The 20,662-nt window shown below is 45.2% G+C and overlaps 1 protein-coding gene across 2 annotated transcripts in view; it reads left to right on the forward strand.

The window, feature by feature from the left end:
* Positions 1 to 20,662, forward strand: part of ripor3 (RIPOR family member 3) — a 217,098-nt gene that overhangs the window by 130,365 nt on the left and 66,071 nt on the right. For both annotated transcript variants that reach the window (XM_086005315.1, XM_086005316.1), the window contains exon 9: positions 4,060 to 4,103. In XM_086005315.1, coding sequence (XP_085861441.1) covers positions 4,060 to 4,103 — 44 coding nt within the window. The remainder of the gene's footprint in view (positions 1 to 4,059; positions 4,104 to 20,662) is intronic.

The raw sequence follows: 20,662 nt of genomic DNA on the forward strand, positions 1-20,662 counted from the left end.
CATTTTCTTTTTATGTCACCAGGAGAATAGAGAAAAGCAGCACGTGGTAAAACCCCCCTTTTTTGTTGGAATTTTTTCTTTGGAAAAGGGAAAATGTTCTATGGCAGCATTAATACTGAACAAAAAAAAGGGAAAAATGTTAAGTGTCATTGACTTGCCCATTTCTCGACTGACTGATGATCCTTAACTATAACAGTCAGGGACCTGGGAGTTAATGTGCATAGGTCCGTGAAGGTAGCAGGACATATTGAGAGAGTGGTTAGCAAAGCATATGGGATCTTGGGTTTCATAAATAGAGGTATTGAGTACAAAAGTAGAGAAGTTATGCTGAACCTTTATAAAGCGCTGGTTAGGCCAAAACTGGAGTATCGCATCCAGTTTTGGTCACCACACTTTAGGAAGGATGTGAAGGCCCTTGAGAGGATGCAGAGGAGATTTACTAGAATGGTTCCGGGGATGGGGGATCTTAGCTACAAGGACAGGTTGGAGAAGCTGGATTTGTTTTTATTAGAGCAAAGGAGGTTGAGGGGTGATTTGATAGAGGTGTACAAGATTATGACGGGTTTGGATAGGCTAGACGAGGAAAGGCTGTTCCCACTAGTTGATGGTACAAGGACTAGGGGACACAGATTTAAGGTTTTGGGCAAGAGATACAGGGGGGATGTGAGGAAAAGCTTTTTTACGCAGCGAGTGGTGAGGACCTGGAACTCGCTGCAGACAGAAGTGGTGGAAGTGGAGACTGTTATAAATCTCATCATCATGAAGAAATGACTCATGAAATAACACTGGACGGCCAGCTGGTGGCGCCGTCCAAGGAGTATAAATACTCGGGCGTGGGCCAGCTTGCCCAGGGACATTTTGTAAGACAGGAACTAGTGAAGGACAACTAGACCTCCAAGTTTTGAAACAAGTTGATTAAAGCCTTGCCTTATACTTGAACCAAGTGCATAGTGAGTTTTATTACATCAGAGACACTCAATGTTTTCAAGGGAAGACTGGATAGGCATTTGAGGGAAATAAACTTGCAGGGCTACAGGATAGAGTGGGGGAATGGGACTGACTGGATTGCTCTACAGAGAGCTGGCATGGACTTGATGGGCCAAATGGACTCCTTCTGTGCCATTATGACTCTATGGGGGAAAAATTTGGTTGCTTTGAGCCTCCTGTTAGTGTCCTAAGAGGGTGCTAATGGGGCGCAAAGCAACTAGCGCCCGGGCATGGCGCCGCCAATGCCTCCTGCGAAATTCAGCGTGAGGTTAGCAGCGGCGGTAACCGATAGCACCCCGCGGCGCTGCGCCGCCGGTGATGACGTCGCCGGCGATGACGTCATCCCCGCGCCCTGCTCGCGCCACAGCCACGATCTTCGGGAGCGCCCCTGACTTACCGCCGGATGCTGTGTCCGACGGGGTCAGGGGGGCCTATCTGCGGCCAGGGAGGTGCTATTTAAAGGTAAGGTGCAGGGCAGCCATTTTTGTTGCTGGATGCCTGCTAGTACCTGCTTCCGCTCCCGTCCCGGCCCCCTTATCTGCCCCCCCACGGATGCCAGCTGCGCTCCAGGAGCCCGGCACTTCTCGAGTGCCGGGCTCTTATGCCGGCACTCCCAATCCCCGGGGGCCCAGCTGGGCCCCGGGTCGTGCTGCGCAAGGTCCCTCCCCTTTAAGAAGGAGAGGAAGGCCTGCAATACCGCGGCGTGACGTTGCGCTGCGGCATGTAGCGCCGTGATATTCCCTCGCAGCGCCCCAAGAGGGAGGCAGGGCACTTCCAGTAGCGCCCCGTTCCCTCTTGGGGCGCTACCACTCAATTTCCGTCGCGGGGGCGCTAATTTTTCTGGGGCGCTAAAAGTAGCGCCCAGGCGAAGTTAGCGGGCGCTACTCAATTTTTAGCCCTATAACTCTACTGTCAGAAATTGGAGATAAAGGAGACCATAGCCAGCAGGTAGAAAATCATGAACCCCCAGCTAGTATAAAATTGGGAAAAAACAGCCCCAGTATTGATTTCTGTCTGCATGCTTTTGAAGCCATCCATAAAACAAAATTCTGCAGCAATGTGGTGAACGGTATTGCTATCAGGTTACCAGGTCAGCTCAGGGCTCTTGGGTAAGCTGAGATCAATGATTTGGATAGAATCCCCCTCCCCCACTGAAAAACAGTTGTGGTCAGAGACAGAAAAGAAAACAGAAAAAAGATAACGTTTCAAAATGACCCAAAAAAAAGCCCGGGTTTCTGCTGGCCTCCCATAGTTTCCTGGATTTTCTGACATGTCTTGTAAGGGGCAGACCCTCTGCCCTCCCTCCCCACCACCACCACCACCCCCCCGACCCCACAAGGCAAATGATGTAAGTGCACGGTCCCAGGGGTGAAGCTGGGGTCAGGATCTCTCTACACCAGGAGAACCTGCTTCCCTGACACAGTCAGAATCCAGAGTAGGACTGAAAGCTGGTACGCCGAATATGATGAGGTATCTTGGTCTCCAGATAGGTGGAAGTGGGCACCAGTGGGGGAGGGGTGGTCTTGACCAGGGATCAGCTTTTTCGCACCAAGGCGGAGGGGTGGGGGGCTCCATGGGGTCTGGGGGAGCGGGGTAACTAACCCATAAACCCATAAAGCTTTGCCTGTCCCATGGTTGTGCACCTCGTTCTGGTTAGTCTGCACAACTGAATAAATATCTTTGATATAAAGTTATAAACATAATTTTTGTTCTCCCAATGAACTTAATGTACAATAATAGCTCCCTGTTCATAGCTACTGGAATCCCTCTTGACACAAATGCATTTATAACCCATCTCCAGTAAGAAATGTGAAAAAGCAAGAAAATTACATGTTTACCCTGGGCAGATTTCAGGCTATCATAGTTTTTTTTAAAGCAACAATTATAAATGCAAAACCTACCAGCAACCAAAAGATCAAATACATCATTTTAAAACTTCTTTTTAAAAAAAAAGCACAGAAACATCCTATTCTACATAAAATAAACAGAATAAGATTTGAAATGTATACACTGTTCAGTATTTTAGAATATTCACAATAGTCCTGTTTGCTACATATACAGTCTGCCTTTAATCCCCAGATACTGTACAATTTAATAAACCAATAGTATGGCTCATCTGGAACTATATTCCGTACATGACCTTTCTGTACCTTGCTTTCTCTTCTTCCCTTTTCTGCTACTTTTGTCCCCTCCATTCCCCCTCTCCAAAAGTTGAGGTATGGATCTACAGGCATCAGGTTTTCTCCCGTACCTTACCCAGTTGGCCGTACCTCATGCATCACCCTAGACAGTCAATTGTGGGGAGCATCGCAGCTAAGCCAATCCTGTCTTCACTTGACTTTCCCACACACGCACACTTACAGTAGGACTCACTGGATAGCAATTAGGAGTAAGAATTCGGCCCAATTTTCCCCTTCCTAACCCATGGATACTGAGGCCAAGTGTAGTGGCCTAATCCACACCTCGAGCTGAGATGTGTTAACTCAGAACTGATATCTTGTTCTTTAATAAAATTCACTATTTATTGTTTGGTGGTAAGGGTGATTAAACAGTTTTTCGAATTAATGAATTTGTTTTTCTAAGTACCAATGTTAACTTTGTTTGTGTGAGCTTTGGCACTGAAGTAGCACTCCTGCCTCTGAATCAGGTCATGGATACTGTCTTTTTGATGAGACTATAACAAGGCCCTGTCTGACCTCTCTGGGAGATGTAAAAGATCCCATTCAAACAAGTGCAGAGGAGCTCTTCTGGTGCCCTGTCCAATATTTATCCCTCCGCCGACATCACTAAAACAGATTATCTGGTCACGCATCTCATTGCTGTTTATGGGACCTTGCTGCGCACAAATTGGCTGCCACATTTGCCTACATTGCAACAGTGACTACACTTTAGAAATATTTCATTGGTGATAAAACACTTTTGGATGTCCGGAGGTCGTGAAATGCATGTCTGTCTTTCTTTCATTAACTTTGGTAGTAAATTGTGACACACACATGGGCGAATCCAGCACAAATGTGGTTGGAACTGCCTTTTACTCTGAGTACTAACTGCCTTTCCTTTGCGAATTTTTAGGTTTGATTGGTTTTGCTCGTTTATGTCCAGGAGATCAATATGAGGTGAGTTTTGATTCCATCATACATCCATTATTTTTTCCACGATTTACCCTTCCCCACAATTGCACCAGTAAATTATTTCTACTAAGATAGCAACAGGTGAAAGTAAAATACTTGTAATAAAAATTTAAGGTCCGAGGCCTTTTCCATAGTTGGAATTTTGGATGGGACTCTGAGAAGCTGAAGTTTTTTTTTACCCGCAGACAATGGGGTTTCTTTCTAATGCACTTTACTTCAGCTTAAAGATAGGGGGCTAGAAATTCGTCTCGGCCAGTGGAATAAAGGGGCGGTATCGGCTCGGCCGCCCGTTATACACAGCGACGAATTTCCAGGCCAGGTTCTTTTAAGAAAGATACCACCCTCAAAATGGCTTCTGCAACTGAATGCTGGGAGAATTTTAAAATGCTTGATTTTTAAATTCTCATCCTTTTTTAAAAATTCCTCCATGGCCTCGCCCCTCCCTATCTCTGTAATCTCCTCCAGCCCTCCGAGATATTAGCGCTCCTCAAATTCTGGCCTCTTGAGCATCCCCGATTTTAATCCCTCCACCATTGGTGGCTGTGCCTTCAGCTGACAAGGCCCTAATCTTTGGATTTCCCTCCCAAAATCTTTCCGCCTCTCGACCTCTCCTCCTTTAAGACACTCCTTAAAACCCACCTCTTTCATCTGTCCTAATATCTCATGTGGCTTGGTGTCAAATTATGTTTGATAATGCTCCTGTGAAGCGCCTTGGGACGTTTTACTAAGTTAAAGGCGTATATAAATACAAGTTGTTGCTGTTGTTGACTGACCTTTACTCTTTCAGCTCTGTACGAAGTGCATAAAAGTAGAGTTGATTAGTAATAGGCATATGTGTCTAGGAAAATAAGCACACCCAGGTTCTAGAAATAATTAACATGGATCATTGAACTATTAATTGATGACATAATAGAATCAGGATAGCCCTGACACAGGCAGCACAAGTGCCTATTGGCATGCTTTTGTATATGTGCTATGGCACTTGCATTTCATTGTTCGAGTAAAGTGCCTTTGTTTTACAGACTGGCTTCTCAAGGTGAGAATTAATTTCAAAGGGTGTTGAGTTTTAGGTTTTGGACGGATTGAACGTTTTTGACGAACTTATTAATGGTGGTTTTTATCTGCTGCAACAGATGAGCAGGCAAGGCTCAACTCTGTAAATCTGAGAAAAACTATAACCAAAACAGGTGCATGCAGTTAGTCGACTTCCAAAAAGTGTTTTGCTATTCTTTGTTTGAAAGATCTTAAAACAATGTTATTCTAAATCATTCAACTAACATAGTTAAACCTTTCATAAACAGATGTGTTTTTGGATTGACTTTAACAAACCACTTTTCTACTTTCTTCTGTAAGTGACTATCTGTGAATAAACCTGTTTGGTGGTTCATTCGGTTATGAAAGTGTGCGCCTCGATTGATAATAATGATCTTCTGAAGTGACATGGGTGCCTAGTGGAAAACTTATCTGTAATCCGGAGACAATGGGCTCAATTTTCAGTGTGCCGTGGAGTCTGGTTTGGAGGCGTGCGGGGGGTTAAATTCCCGAAATCGGGGCTCCCGACCCTATCCCACCTCCATGCTAATTTCAAAGGAGGCGAATACCCACCCCGCACTGGGACCCGCCTACCCGAGGCAGGAAGGGATTAGTGCCAATTAACTGCCTGTTAACAGGTAGTTAACAGGCAGTTTTATTTAGCCTAATCCCTATTTTTAAGCTTGAACTGTGGGATTCCCGATGGCTCCAAACCACGCCAAGTTGGAGGAGTCGGGCCGTCGGGTTGAAGGGCTTGGAGGTGTCGAGATGTCAGTGTTCAGGTGAGTTGACTCAGAAACTAGGGTCCTCAATTTAAATAAAGGAAACTACGATGGTCTGAGGAGCGAGTTGGGTAGGATTGATTGGGGAATGGCACTCAAAGGGTTGACGGTGGATAGGCAATGGCAAACATTCAAAGACCGAATGGATGAACTACAGAAGTTGTTCATCCCAGTTTGGCATAAAAGTAAAACAAAAAAGGTGACTCAACCATGGCTAACAAGGGAAATTAGGGATAGCATAAGATCCAAGGAGAGCATATACAAATTGGCCAGTAAAAGCAATAATCCTGAGGATTGGGAGCAGTTTAGGATTCAACAAAGGAGGACGAAGGGATTAATTAAGAAAGGGAAAATAGAATATGAGAGTAAGCTTGCAGAGAACATAAAAACTGACTGTAAAAGCTTTTATAGATATGTAAAGAGAAAAAGATTGGTGAAGTCAAGCGTAGGTCCCTTGCAGTCAGAATCGGGGGAATTTATAATGGGGAGCAAAGAAATGGCAGACCAACTAAATACATATTTTGGTTCTGTCTTCACAAAGGAGGACACAAATAACCTCCCAGAAATACCGCAGAACATAGGGTCTGATGAAAGGGTGGAACTGAAAGAAATCAGTATTTGTAGGGAAATGGTGTTAGGAAAACTGATGGGACTGAAGGCCGATAAATCCCCAGGGCCTGATAATCTACATCCCAGGGTACTTAAGGAAGTGGCCCTGGAAATAGTAGATGCATTGCTGGTCATCTTCCAGAACTCGATAGACTCTGGAACAGTACCCATGGATTGGAGGGTAGCTAATGTTACCCCACTATTCAAAAAAGGTGGCAGAGAAAAAGCGGGGAATTATAGACCGGTAAGCCTGACATCGGTAGTGGGGAAAATGCTAGAGTCCATTATAAAAGATGTAATAGCAGGGCACTTGGAAAACAGTGACAGGATCGGACAAAGTCAACATGGATTTACAAAAGGTAAATCATGCTTGACTAATCTACTGGAATTTTTTGAGGATGTAACTGGTAAAATAGATAAGGGAGAACCAGTGGATGTGGTGTATTTGGACTTTCAGAAGGCTTTCGATAAGGTCCCACATAAGAGGTTAGCGTGCAAAATTAAGGCACGTGGGATTGGGGGCAAGGTATTGACTTGGATAGAGAACTGGTTGGCGGACAGAAAGCAAAGAGTTGGAATAAACGGGTCGTTTTCCGAGTGGCAGGCAGTGACTAGTGGGGTACCGCAAGGATCGGTCCTAGGACCCCAGCTGTTCACAATATATATTAATGATCTGGACGAGGGAATTGGATGTAATATCTCCAAATTTGCAGATGACACAAAGCTGGGTGGGAGGGTATGCTGTGAGGAGGATGTCATGAAACTCCAGTATGATTTGGACAGGTTGGGTGATTGGGCAGAAACATGGCAAATGCACTATAATGTGGATAAATGTGAGGTTATCCACTTTGGTGGCAAAAACAGGAAGGCAGATTATTATTTGAATGGCAATAGATTGGGAAAAGGGGAAGTGCAAAGAGACCTGGGTGTTCTTGTGCACCAGTCGCTGAAGGTAAGCATGCAGGTGCAGCAGGCGGTTAAGAAGGCAAATGGTATGTTGGCCTTCATAGCAAGAGGGTTCGAGTACAGGAACAAGGATGTCTTGCTGCAGTTGTACAGGGCCTTGGTGAGACCGCACCTTGAGTATTGTATGCAGTTTATGTCACCTTACCTGAGGAAGGACGTTCTTGCCATGGAGGGAGTGCAGCGAAGATTCACCAGGCTGATACCTGGGATGGCAGGAATGACGTACGAGGAGAGATTGTGTCAATTGGGCTTATACTCACTGGAGTTTAGAAGATTGAGAGGGGATCTCATCGAAACCCATAAAATTCTGTCAGGTCTGGTCAGACTAGATGCAGAAAGGATGTTTCTGATGGCCGGGGAGTCCAGAACCAGGGGTCATAGTCTAAGGATAAGGGGTAAGCCATTTAGGACTGAAATGAGGAGGAATTTCTTCACCCAGAGAGTGGTGAACCTGTGGAATTCTCTGCCACAGAGGGCGGTGGAGGTCAGTTCACTAAATATATTCAAGAAAGAGTTGGATATATTTCTTGAGGCTAAAGGGATCAAGGGATATGGGGAGAAGGCAGGGACAGGGCACTGAATTTCGATGATCAGCCATGATCTCATTGAATGGCGGAGCAGGCTCGAAGGGCCGAATGGCCTACTCCTGCTCCTATCTTCTATGTTTCTATGATGTGTGCATGAGTGCAAAGGTAAGTGTGTTTGGTGTGTGTAAAGTGTTTAAATAAGTTTTACATACATTTTCTTACCTTTTCAGCCTTCCTTCCTTCAGATCTCGGGAGTCCCTCATCTCACCGGCACAGAAAGCAGAATGGCTGCGATCTGTCAAAAGTGACAGCCTGCAGCTTTCTGTGCAGGAGAGATTTCTAACTGAGTCTGTGGAGAAGGACTCATGTTAGAAGTAAGACTGTCAGTGTTTGACAGCTTCAAACAGTTGTCAAACACTGATATTTCATCTGTCAAAATGTCTTGACAGATGAAATTTCAGTCTGTGACGTCACCTGTTGCCGGGTGGCCCTTAATTGGCCTGCTGAGCCTGCTGGGTGGGCTCAACAAGGTCAATCAAGTTAAAATCGCGTGGATTGGCCGCATCTCGATAGAGGCGGGACTACAACCCCGAAAGTTGTAGTCCCGCCTCCAACCCGACTTCTGAATGAAAACCCAGCCCAATAGGTCTATTGTTTACCTAGGGCACATGATCCCAGAGTGTTTTGGGGCACAAGTTCCCACTTCAGTTCAACAAGAGCGTGAGCTTGCCTATGGAGATTGTTTTTTTGTGTTGTAAATTAGGGGAAAAATGCAGAAACCTAAATCAGAACAGGGGCCTTATGAGAAATGTTTCTTAATCTAAATACTGAAAGGTATGTTTTGTGGAGAATCATAGGTGTCTATCACTCCACAGTGCATACATCGGCCACCATTCTGACTAAATCTAAAGCATCCGGTAACATCCTGACAATAAATTAATTGTGACACAAATATATTTTTTGTCTATTACATTTCTGTTTTGGATTCTTTATCATAGACTTATAGAAATTTGTAGCACAGAAGGAGGCCATTCGCCCATTGTGCCTGTGCTGTCTCTTTGAAAGAGCAGCCATGCTTAATCCCACATCTCCCCTTTTTGTCCCTAACCCAGTAAGTTCCTCATGCTCCAGTACCTGCCCAACTCACTTTTTAAATTATTTATGGAATCAGCTTCCACCACCTTTTCAGGTAGAGCGTTCCAGATCCTGACAACTCCGAGTGAAAAACATTCTCCTCATCTCCCCTCTAGATCTTTTGCCAATGGTTTTAAATCTCTGACCTCTGGTTATTGACCCACTCGCCAGAGGGAATAGTTTTTATCTATCTACTCTATCAAAACCTCTCATCATCTTGAAAACCTCTATTAGGTCACCTCTTAACCATCTCTGTTCCAAGGAGAACAATCCTAACTTTTCCAACCTCTCCTCATAACTGAAGTCCCTCATCCCTGGTAACATTTTATAAAATGTTTTAGGGTTCAATTTAATGTTGCCTGCCAACCTTTTCTCGTAACCTCTCTTTGCCTCCCGTATTTAACTTTTTCAATTCCCTCCTGTACTTACCATAATCTTCCAGGTTATTAACTGAATCTTGTTCCTGACATTTGTCATAATCCTCCCTTTTTCTGTTTCATTTTAACTTTTATTTCCTTTGTCATCCAGCTTGCGTTAGCTTTGGACGCTCTACCTTTTCCCTTCAAAGGAATATGTCTAATTTGTACCTGAACTATCTCTTCCCTGAATGCCCCCCATTGCTCCATTACTGCTTTACCCTGTGACGTAATAAAACTCACTACGCACTTGCTTTGAGTATAAAGCAAGGCTTTAATCAACTTGTTTCAGAACATGGAGGACTAGTTGTACTTCACTAGTTCCTGTCTTACAAAATGTCCCTGCACAAGCTGGGCCCCCGCCCGAGTATTTATACTTCTTGGACGGCGCCACCAGCTGGCCGTCCAGTGTTATTTCATGAGTAGTTTCTTTATGATGATGAGATTTATAACACCCTGCAATCGCCTTTTCCAATCTACATGGCTAGAATCAACGTGTTAGGGATTAATACAGGATACACATGATGGTTCTGAACAGATAATCCATTAGTTTAGATCTACACTGGTTGGTTTCAGAGGGCTTCACAAGGTACCAAGTCAGGGGAATTCACAATAGAGAATCCAAGGTGTGAATTGTTTACATAGCTGTAGCCAACACATCAAGTCCGTAAGGGTGATCCCGAGCTTCCGGTCGCCTGTCACTTTAATTCTCTGCTCCACTCCCACTCTGACCTCTCCATCCTCGGCCTCTTACACTGTTCCAATGAAGCTCAACGTAAGCTCGAGGAACAGCATCTCATCTTTCGATTAGGCATTTACAGCCTTCTGCACTCAACGAGTTCAACAATTTCAGACCATAACCTCTGCTCCGATCATTTTTTTTCTCTCTCTCACATGACAGCTGTTGATCATCCTGCCATTGCCATTTACACCTCATCTGGAATCATTTTTTGTTTCTTAACTTGTCCCATTACTATCTCCTTTTGCCTTGCACCATCATCCCTTTTGTCTAAAGTCTCTCCTACCTTCCATCCTATCACAGACCTTTCCCTTTGTTCTTTCTTCCCCTCCCCCTGCCCCTACACTTGCTTAAAAACCTGTTACATCTCTAACTTTTTCCAGTTTGACCTGAAACGTTAACTCTGTTTCTCTCTCCACAGATGCTGCCTAACCTGCTGAGTATTTCCAGCATTTTCTGTTTTTATTTCAGATTTCCAGCATCCGCAGTATTTTGCTTTTGCATCAATTACAGACATTTTTGCCATTTTCAAAGATTGGCCACCCATTCAATATTGATGAAGGCTGTTGATCTTTTATAATGATATGAGATCCAGACATCTATTGTCTTTAGTTTCTGGATAACCTCGAAAAGGTTTACATCATATTTCTGTGGGTATGCTTATCTGAGAAAGCAGTCTCGTGTCAGTGCTGCAGCCAGCAGCCAGATAGTTCCATGTTTAAGTTTTGTGCCAGCCAACAGGAGGGCTGAGCTAGTTTTGAAACGTTAGCCAGTAGAAAGTGTGCGGTGCCTGTTATTTTATATATTGAGGACAGTAATGCTGTCCGTTACAAAGAGAACTAGAGAGATAGGCAGAACAGGCTACTTCTCAATCACAATGCTCCTGGGTTGAACTAAAAATGACTAATCTATATAGTTTAAGTTCTGTGGAAAAACACATAAGCATATTACTTCCAAAAATGTATTAGTGACTGAATTATCTGACCACAGTTAGTACAACACATTCTAATGGTGACAATTCCTTTGTGCCTTATCTGACTTTGTTCCACGAAAAGAGAGCGGTTAGATTACTATTCAAGATGACTGCTTCAATTGCACCATTATTTATAGAGCAGCACTGGGAGAATAACCTCATTTTTCTTCATAGTAAGTGGGATTTCTGATGGGTCGTTCATATAAAATTAATTAGAACGGAAATAGTTTGTAACATAATAAATATATTATTACAAATACCCGAATGAATTAATGTTCTTAATGAGTGACTACCAATTAGAGGAGCTCAGGCAATTTTATTTGTACTTGTGAGGCTTCTCTGTTATATGGCATTTCTTTAAATCTAAATTAAATGTAATTAATACAGGTATTTGCATTTTTTAATTAATCCAAGTGATCACAGGGTTTCTGCACTCGTATTTGGCAGCTGAAAAGGACATGCATTTGTGTGGGAGTACTAGATACTAAGCAAGATTAAAACTCTAAAATACTGCTTGCTGTTGGGGGCAGTGCACTCCAACAAACCTCTTCAGTTAGGGCTTGGCGTGCTGAAGTGAGTGATCTATATTCACATCATTGTGTGTCATGTTTGGTCAATGTAGTACCTTGAATGTAAATGTGGGCATTCTGTGATGGTCATAAACTGAGGACTCAAGTTTGGAATCAACTGAGGTCTAGATGGGCACAATTTCTGGATACCAGCTGGAGATCCCCTAACAATGGAAAGTCAAAATGGCCACAATATGAAACTTAATAGAATTGGGTTTCAAACCAACTTCAAGCAATTGCTGAAGGTATCTTAAGATATAGTTAATATCATATGAAATAGGATTAACCAATTCCATACAACAGCAAGACAGATTTCCTCCATTTGGCACTATGTTGTTTGGTGATCGATGCCCTAAGATGGGAGGCCTGTTGGACGAGTTAGTTCCCGTCTTTGGGTGTAATATTGTACCCCTTACTTGGGAGAGGAGATTTCTTATGTTGGGCAGTTGAAGAGTATCCTTGGCAAAAGACTGGGGGCAAAAAAATCTGTGGCCGCCTCGAGTGTTGTTGCTGTCACTGTGGCCTCTGGTTAACGGCCCCTGAAAATAGATGAAATGCTACAGGAGAAAAATTCATGCTGGGGGCTAAAGATTTTTAGCCCAGTGCTAACTTACCGTGTAACACCCTCCTGGTGGCGTTAGTGCAGGCATGAGAGGCGGAGTTGCCACCCAGAAGCGGCATTCAATGTTCCAACAGCCTCTGGAAGTGAGGCAATGAAGTTTGCTAGGCATTGTGGGAAATTAAAATGGCAATGCCTTCTGAACGAATAAAAATAAAAATGAAGTGAAAAAATATAGTTTTCAGCCCTTACTGCCTTTAAAAAAAAATTATTAAAAAGAAGTCCCAAATGGGAGTCTTCTGCTCTTAAAGCTGAATTCCCTTCCAAACCTCAAAAAATGGGAAAAGTGCTTCAGCACTAACACAAATGGCTCAGGAAGCCAGGGAAGCGGCACCCAGGGTCTCACACGCAGCACTCCAGCTTTGTGCAGGGGGTCAGCATTGCAAGATAGGTCCTCTACCCACAGGGTCTGGAGGCCCTCCAGAAAGAACGATTTGGGGCCACACCACCAAGCCCGTCACTGCCAGCAGTGTCGATCCCACCACCTGGCTCCAGTGCCCAAAGAAGCTTCATAACCTCAGACCACTGGTCAAGGTCAGTGAATACATCTTCAAAAGCCATCTCCTACCATCTGAATCACAAGCCTCACACACTTTTCAATGCACGAAACCCTCCCCCCCCCATCACTCACCTACCAGCAACCTGTACCAATCACGAGCACACCTCCCATTCCTAGCCTCACCTCACCCACTTGGAAGAGATGATGCAGGCCATTCTTGGCAGGGGCATGGCTGAGCTACTGGCCAGTGCTGGGGCAGAAGAGATACAAGATGCTGGTATCCTCATATGTTATCCTTCTTCTTGCATGCACCTCTTGCTTTCCCGCCCTCCCCTCACCACAACTCCACCCTTGTGCCATCCTCATTTCACAATGCTCAGCCAGTGGGTGATCAGGAAGAGAGAGAGGAGAGTGAAGAAGAAAATTGATTTCACACTCCCAGCCGCCAGCTCCTCAAGGTCAACCAGTAAGGCCATTTGCAGTGTCCCTCACTGAAAGTCAGCAGCCTTCCACCAGCCATGCTGCAGGCACTGGGGTGGCATTGCTTGACATCAGTAGGATAGGCAAAGGCACACACAAGACAGTCATTAAAGGAATGCATAAGGGTGATGAGTTGATTTCTTGATGTGATATTGGATGGATAGATGCATAAAGTTGGATTGGAAAGTTTGCTTTATGGTGGCTTTTATTTCAGCATCGTGGCCAAGAGGACACTGTGATGGTCAGTAACAGAGGGAACTTAAAGTGTGAAACAAATTTTGAAAAGGGAATAGAGGTTGTGGTCACTGGTACTGCAGGCGGATGATTCCAACCTGGATATCCTGGCTAGAAAGGGGCTGTCTGGGATGCATCCTTCCTTCTGCTTCCTACTCTTCTGTGTCTTCCTCTTCTGCTTCTTCCTCTTCGGCTTCTTCCCTTCTGTTTCTTCCTCTTTTGCGTCTTCCTCTTCGCTCTGCGAGTGGATGCTGTAAATCTGAAATGACAGCATAAAATGCTGGAAATACTCAGCAGCTCAAGCAGCATCTTAACCTGAGACATAAACTTTTGTTTCTCTCTCCACGGGTGTTGCCTGACCTGTTGAGTATTTGCAGCATTTTCTGTCTTCTCATCCGAGGCCTTGCAAGCGACCAAAAGCACGCCCTACATACTTAAAAAAAACTTTTAACATGTATCGCAGCAAGCCACTACAGGTAGACTATCCTTTATCCGTAAACCTCGGGACCAGCCGTGTTTCGGTTTTCGGAAAATTTCGGATTTCGGAAGGTGGGTCAGCGGGAGTCCGCGGGGGGGTCGGCGTCGGCGGGGGTCCGCGGGAGGGTCCGCAGTCGTGGCTTGTCCGTCGCTGCTAGCCTGGAATGCAATGAAGTTCCACATTTCCACCAACAGGTCGTCGTGCTCGGTCGGAACAGGGGCCGGCAGTGCTGCGGGCTCAGAGCTCTCGTTGCTTTTGAGCCTTTGGAAGAGAGTCAGGTGGTTCCGCGGGGGGGTCGGCGGGGGGTCGTGCGCACGACTTACGCTGACCCTCTGCTCAGCGTAAGTCGGCGGGGGTCCGCGTCGGCGGGGGTCCACGGGGGGGGGGTCGGCGGGGGTGTCCGCGGGGGGTCGTGCGCCACTCTGGTCATGTCGTGCGCACGACTTACGCTGACCGAAAAAACCTTCAGTTTTTAGAGGGTTTCGGTTTTCGGAAGTTCGGATAAAGGGTAGTCTACCTGTACTTCAATAAAATCACAAAAAAAAATCAAAAAGTTTAAATGCAAACTTCCCTTTAGGAGGTGCTGACAGTGCCTCTGTCAGTCTGTTGCACGCTAGGCTTACACGGCGAGCTTAGGACCCAGCGCTGAACTCAGCGCAAACGTCCAAGTTTTCCATGGTGATGTTAAGTTGGCGTTGAACGCTGACTGACTTCACCTCTCCCTCATTTCAATTTCCAGGGCGATGGATATTACCGGCAGTGCTGATGGGCTTGGGAAAATGGAGGACTCCACGGGACCCGCCACCAGCTGGCGATAGAGCGGCCGCCCTCTTTACGCAACTTTTTGCCGGTAACGGGTGGCATTAAGCCCCTGAATTTTTAGCCCAGGATGTCTGAACATGTGTATTGTGAACATTATTATTAGAATTATGGTCGCCGCCTCTGTTCAAGTCTTCTGCATCCCCAACAGCACTGGGGGAACAAAAGGAAATGTGCAAGGAACTTATGTATCATGCTTTATGTACCCATCAAGGATGCATCAGACAGTCTTGAACACGGATAAATCAGTTATCCAGATAGAGGTATACATGGTGTTTGACATATGCTGCAACTATTGATGGACTCTATGAGCAGGATTTTCATTGGGCCGTGGAGGCGGGATTGGAGGCATGTGGGGGGTTAAAATCTCGAAATCGGGGTCACGAACCCATCCCGCCCCCAACCCGCCTCCATGCCAGTTTCAACGGAGGCGGATACCCGACCTGTGCTGGGACCCGCCTCCCCGTGGCGGGAAGGGGATTAGTGCCAATTAACTGCCTGTTAACAGGTAGTTAACAGGCAGTTTTTAGCCTAATCCCTATTTTTATTGCTGAAGTGTGGGATTCCCAACGGCTCCAAACCACGCCAAGTTAACGAGGCGGACCGTCGGGCTGAAGGGCTTGGAGGGCTCGAGATGTCCGGTGTTCAGGTGAGTGATGGGTGCATGAGTGCAAAGGTAAGTGTGTTTGGTGTGTGTAAAGCGTTTAAAGAAGTTTTACTTACCTTTACAGCCTTCCTTCCTTCAGGTCTCGGGAGTCCCTCATCTCACCGGCACAGAAAGCAGAATGGCCGCGAGCTGTCAAAAGTTGCAGCATTCAGCTTTCTGTTCTGGAGAGATCTCTAAATCAGCCTGAGAGGAAGGAATTAACTTGGAGTCCAGATTGTCAGTGTTTGACAGCTTCAAAGAGCTGTCAAACGCTGATATTTCATCTGTCAAAAGCTCTTGACAGATGAAATGTCAATCTGTGATGTCACCTGTTGCCGGGTGGCCCTTAATTGGCCTGCTGAGCCCGCTGGGCGGACTCAACAAGGTCAATCAAGTGAAAATCGCATGGGTTGGCTAGAACTCGATGGAGGCGGGACTACAACCCCGAAAGTTGTAGTCCTGCCTCCTACACGCCGCCAGTATCAAAATCCAGCCCGATATACCCTTGGTGCCAATGGGTGTTGAATGGCAATACTTTGAATGAGTAGCTCTGTCTTCTGAAACTGATTGAAAGGAATTCCAGTGGCACTGCCGAAATGTCAAGTAGAAGTATGCATTTTTCAGGTCCTTGGCTGCTAGCCAGTCCCCAAACACAATGTGAATAATTTTTGGATTCCAGTGCCAAGAAAAAAAATGTGGTCATGAAAGGACCACTATCTGGCTGGCAATAGCCAAGGTTCAGAGGTAGGGTTGCCTACTCTCAGGTGCTTAAAGGACACTACCTGAGAAAGCAACTACTCTCCTGATGGAAAATGTTTGTGGCTGACTGTTCCTGTGAGTAAAGCTCAGTCCATTGCAACTTGGCCAATTTAAGACCTGGAAGTGATAGCTGAATCAAACAATATTTCCGCAGAAGCTTTCCCAAGGAGATCAGTACTTTGCAGAACCGAAGCTCACTCTGTGCTGAATGGAACTAAACTGGAAGTAGGCTCAGTGTAGGAGGGAGGGGGTTCAACAAGGTGCTGACAAATGGCAGAAACTTAATGGAAACAGTTTCATGCCAGTTCTGATGCGAGCTTGGAGCCATCATTTATGACCTGGGAGAAATTTTCTGCACCAAGAAGTTGTGAGGAGCTTGTGGGGTTGGATAGTACCAGTGGATTACATGATATGCTTAGCATCCAGGACTTGGTGACAAATGTATAAATCATGTGCTCCCAGTCTTGAAGAGTGAACACTCTATGTTGTTTAGGCTTCTCCATGCAATTGCTCTGTAAATGAAGCTAGTTGGAGAACCCTTTCCTTACAGATGTGCTGAGAAAACCTGAGGCAGGTTTGTGTGACAAGGTTTTTTTAATGTAGTGCTGGCTTGGTGACCATTCATTCACAAGGAATTTATGAGCCAGCTGCAGCTGGAATTTTATACCAAGCTTAACTCGATACTAATGTTGGAAATTTCATTTGGTTGTCTGTAAAGGTTGAGGAAGGAGCCAAGCAACTTTCAAACAAACATGGACTTTGTGGTTTGTTTAGTTATTTTCAAATATGGTCAACAGAATCCAGGAGGTCTTGCTAACTGTTTTTTCAGCGATATTTAAAGAACTGTAGCTGTTTGAATCTTGAATTCTGCTTGAAGAAGAGGGAGTCGATAGTATATAGCTATTATATCACTGTCTGTTGTAAAATAAATTTGCTTGATAAATTAATCTTAAAATGAGATCAGAAGTTGACATGCTCTATCACTAATCAAGGATGAGAAAGAGATCCTATAGATAATTTCAGGCACTAAAAACAATTAATAGAAAAGGTTATCCTAGGGTATGCTACCAAAAGCTCACTGATATATCATGGCTAGTGTACACACTCAAAGGCACAGGGACTTGGGACTCCCGACAAGGTGATCCAAAAGACAGAGGCTGAAGAAATCTGGAGTGAATGGAGTTACACAAAGATCCAGAGGCAGACATTTGAAAATGGACTAGGTTGCAATCCTTACAACATTCTATCCCTTCAGCTGGGGTTAAAGAAGCCATTCAGTGTCAGTGTCAGTTTCATTGTTTATTATCGAGACCTGAAGAGCAAAACAGCTGGCTGTTTTTTTCCACCAACTCCTATTCGTCAAAGAACAGGCTGATCTAGCAACCAATCTAAAGGAAGAAAACCTACTTTACTTATCTAGCAGTAAGATCCAAGATTTGATGTATGTGACTGTTACTAGGTCACAATGGACACAAGGCTGCAGCTGGGGGGAAATGAACTGATGCTCAGGCACACTGGGAACAACAAATCATGTGTCCAACTGATGCTGGCAACATCATGTGTTGATCATGTGACACTCAAGGACCAATAGGAAGAGGGACAGATTCTTGTTGTGTATGAAGAATGTAAAATGAAGACGCTACAAGGACATGATGATTTGACATAGCACAGAAGCCAGGTTATCTAGCAAAACAGAAATTTTAATTCAAATGATTCCTTCATCTCTGTTTATTCTACCATTCCTTATTTGTTTACCCAGAGAAGCATGTGTTGTGTGCCAGCAGTATTGGAGGCTTGCCTACAGCGCTCTGACACTGTAGAGCCTGGGTCAGTTAGCAGGGGGTGTACAAAAGTGTTGGAACAATATGAGTAAAGAGGACTCCATCTCCTTGAATTCATAAGTATGTGGAGGAGGTGGAATTTCGCACTATTCAGCATTCATACCAAAGCAGTTAAGCAAGAACATGTCAACCCACGTATGATTTCAGATTGAATTGAATATTTTTTGATTAAAGAATCCCAAGTATAATACTTTACTTAAAATGAAGGAAACTAACAAACCTCTCTTGTTTATTTTGTGTTTCTGTTCAGGCCTCTTTGTAGCTCAGTTCTTATTTAAGATGATGTAATAGAATTTTGGCCCTAATTTTCTTCCTCCTGAAGTGATCCTCGTTGGGATATAATTCCACAGGTGCTAGGCACCCTCCGACACTTCACCCAACTGACCGAAGTGTGTCATCATCTGACATGCACGCACTAAGAGATATTAGATAATGATCAGGAATGGGGACCTGGTTCATTTTCTGTTGGTTGATCCAGGTGTACTGAGGCTAATTATAAGACCTCTATCAGTTCCCTGGCTGACATCAGCTAATTTAGTGCAGACTGGAGAATCAAACCTAGACTTTCCTAGGTCACCACACTTTAGGAAGGATGTGAAAGCCATTGAGAGGGTACAGAGGAGATTTACCAGAATGGTTCCGGGGATGGGGGATCTTAGCTACAAGGACAGGTTGGAGAAGTTGGATTTGTTTTCATTAGAGCAAAGGAGGTTGAGGGGTGATTTGATAGAGGTGTACACGATTATGACGGGTTGGGATAGGCTAGACGGGGAAAGGCTGTTCCTACTAGTTGATGATACGAGTCTAGGGGACACAGATTTAAGGTTTTGGGCAAGAGATACAGGGGGGATGTGAGGAAAAACTTTAACGCAGCGAGTGGTGAGGACCTGGAATTCACTGCCGATGGAAGTGGTGGAAGCGGAGACACTCAATGGGCTCGATTTTCCAAGCCCCGAGGAGGCGGGAGTGGTGGGAAAATTGCAGAATCGGGGGGGGGGGGCAGGAACCCAACCCGCCCCCGTGCCAATGTCCCAGGAGGCGGGTACCCGACCTGTGCTGGGAGCCGCCTCCCCGAGGCGGGAAGGGGATTAGTGCCAATTAACTGCCTGTTAACAGGTAGTTAACAGGCAGTTTTTAGCCTAATCCCTATTTTTATTGCTGAAGTGTGGGATTCCCAACGGCTCCAAACCACGCCAAGTTAACGAGGCGGACCGTCGGGCTGAAGGGCTTGGAGGGCTCGAGATGTCCGGTGTTCAGGTGAGTGATGGGTGCATGAGTGCAAAGGTAAGTGTGTTTGGTGTGTGTAAAGCGTTTAAAGAAGTTTTACTTACCTTTACAGCCTTCCTTCCTTCAGGTCTCGGGAGTCCCTCATCTCACCGGCACAGAAAGCAGAATGGCCGCGAGCTGTCAAAAGTTGCAGCATTCAGCTTTCTGTTCTGGAGAGATCTCTAAATCAGCCTGAGAGGAAGGAATTAACTTGGAGTCCAGATTGTCAGTGTTTGACAGCTTCAAAGAGCTGTCAAACGCTGATATTTCATCTGTCAAAAGCTCTTGACAGATGAAATGTCAATCTGTGATGTCACCTGTTGCCGGGTGGCCCTTAATTGGCCTGCTGAGCCCGCTGGGCGGACTCAACAAGGTCAATCAAGTGAAAATCGCATGGGTTGGCTAGAACTCGATGGAGGCGGGACTACAACCCCGAAAGTTGTAGTCCTGCCTCCTACACGCCGCCAGTATCAAAATCCAGCCCGATATACCCTTGGTGCCAATGGGTGTTGAATGGCAATACTTTGAATGAGTAGCTCTGTCTTCTGAAACTGATTGAAAGGAATTCCAGTGGCACTGCCGAAATGTCAAGTAGAAGTATGCATTTTTCAGGTCCTTGGCTGCTAGCCAGTCCCCAAACACAATGTGAATAATTTTTGGATTCCAGTGCCAAGAAAAAAAATGTGGTCATGAAAGGACCACTATCTGGCTGGCAATAGCCAAGGTTCAGAGGTAGGGTTGCCTACTCTCAGGTGCTTAAAGGACACTACCTGAGAAAGCAACTACTCTCCTGATGGAAAATGTTTGTGGCTGACTGTTCCTGTGAGTAAAGCTCAGTCCATTGCAACTTGGCCAATTTAAGACCTGGAAGTGATAGCTGAATCAAACAATATTTCCGCAGAAGCTTTCCCAAGGAGATCAGTACTTTGCAGAACCGAAGCTCACTCTGTGCTGAATGGAACTAAACTGGAAGTAGGCTCAGTGTAGGAGGGAGGGGGTTCAACAAGGTGCTGACAAATGGCAGAAACTTAATGGAAACAGTTTCATGCCAGTTCTGATGCGAGCTTGGAGCCATCATTTATGACCTGGGAGAAATTTTCTGCACCAAGAAGTTGTGAGGAGCTTGTGGGGTTGGATAGTACCAGTGGATTACATG

Source organism: Somniosus microcephalus, chromosome 13, assembly GCF_052327205.1.
Source record: "Somniosus microcephalus isolate GS21.2 chromosome 13, FLI_Smic_1.0, whole genome shotgun sequence".
Lineage (NCBI taxonomy): Eukaryota > Metazoa > Chordata > Chondrichthyes > Squaliformes > Somniosidae > Somniosus > Somniosus microcephalus.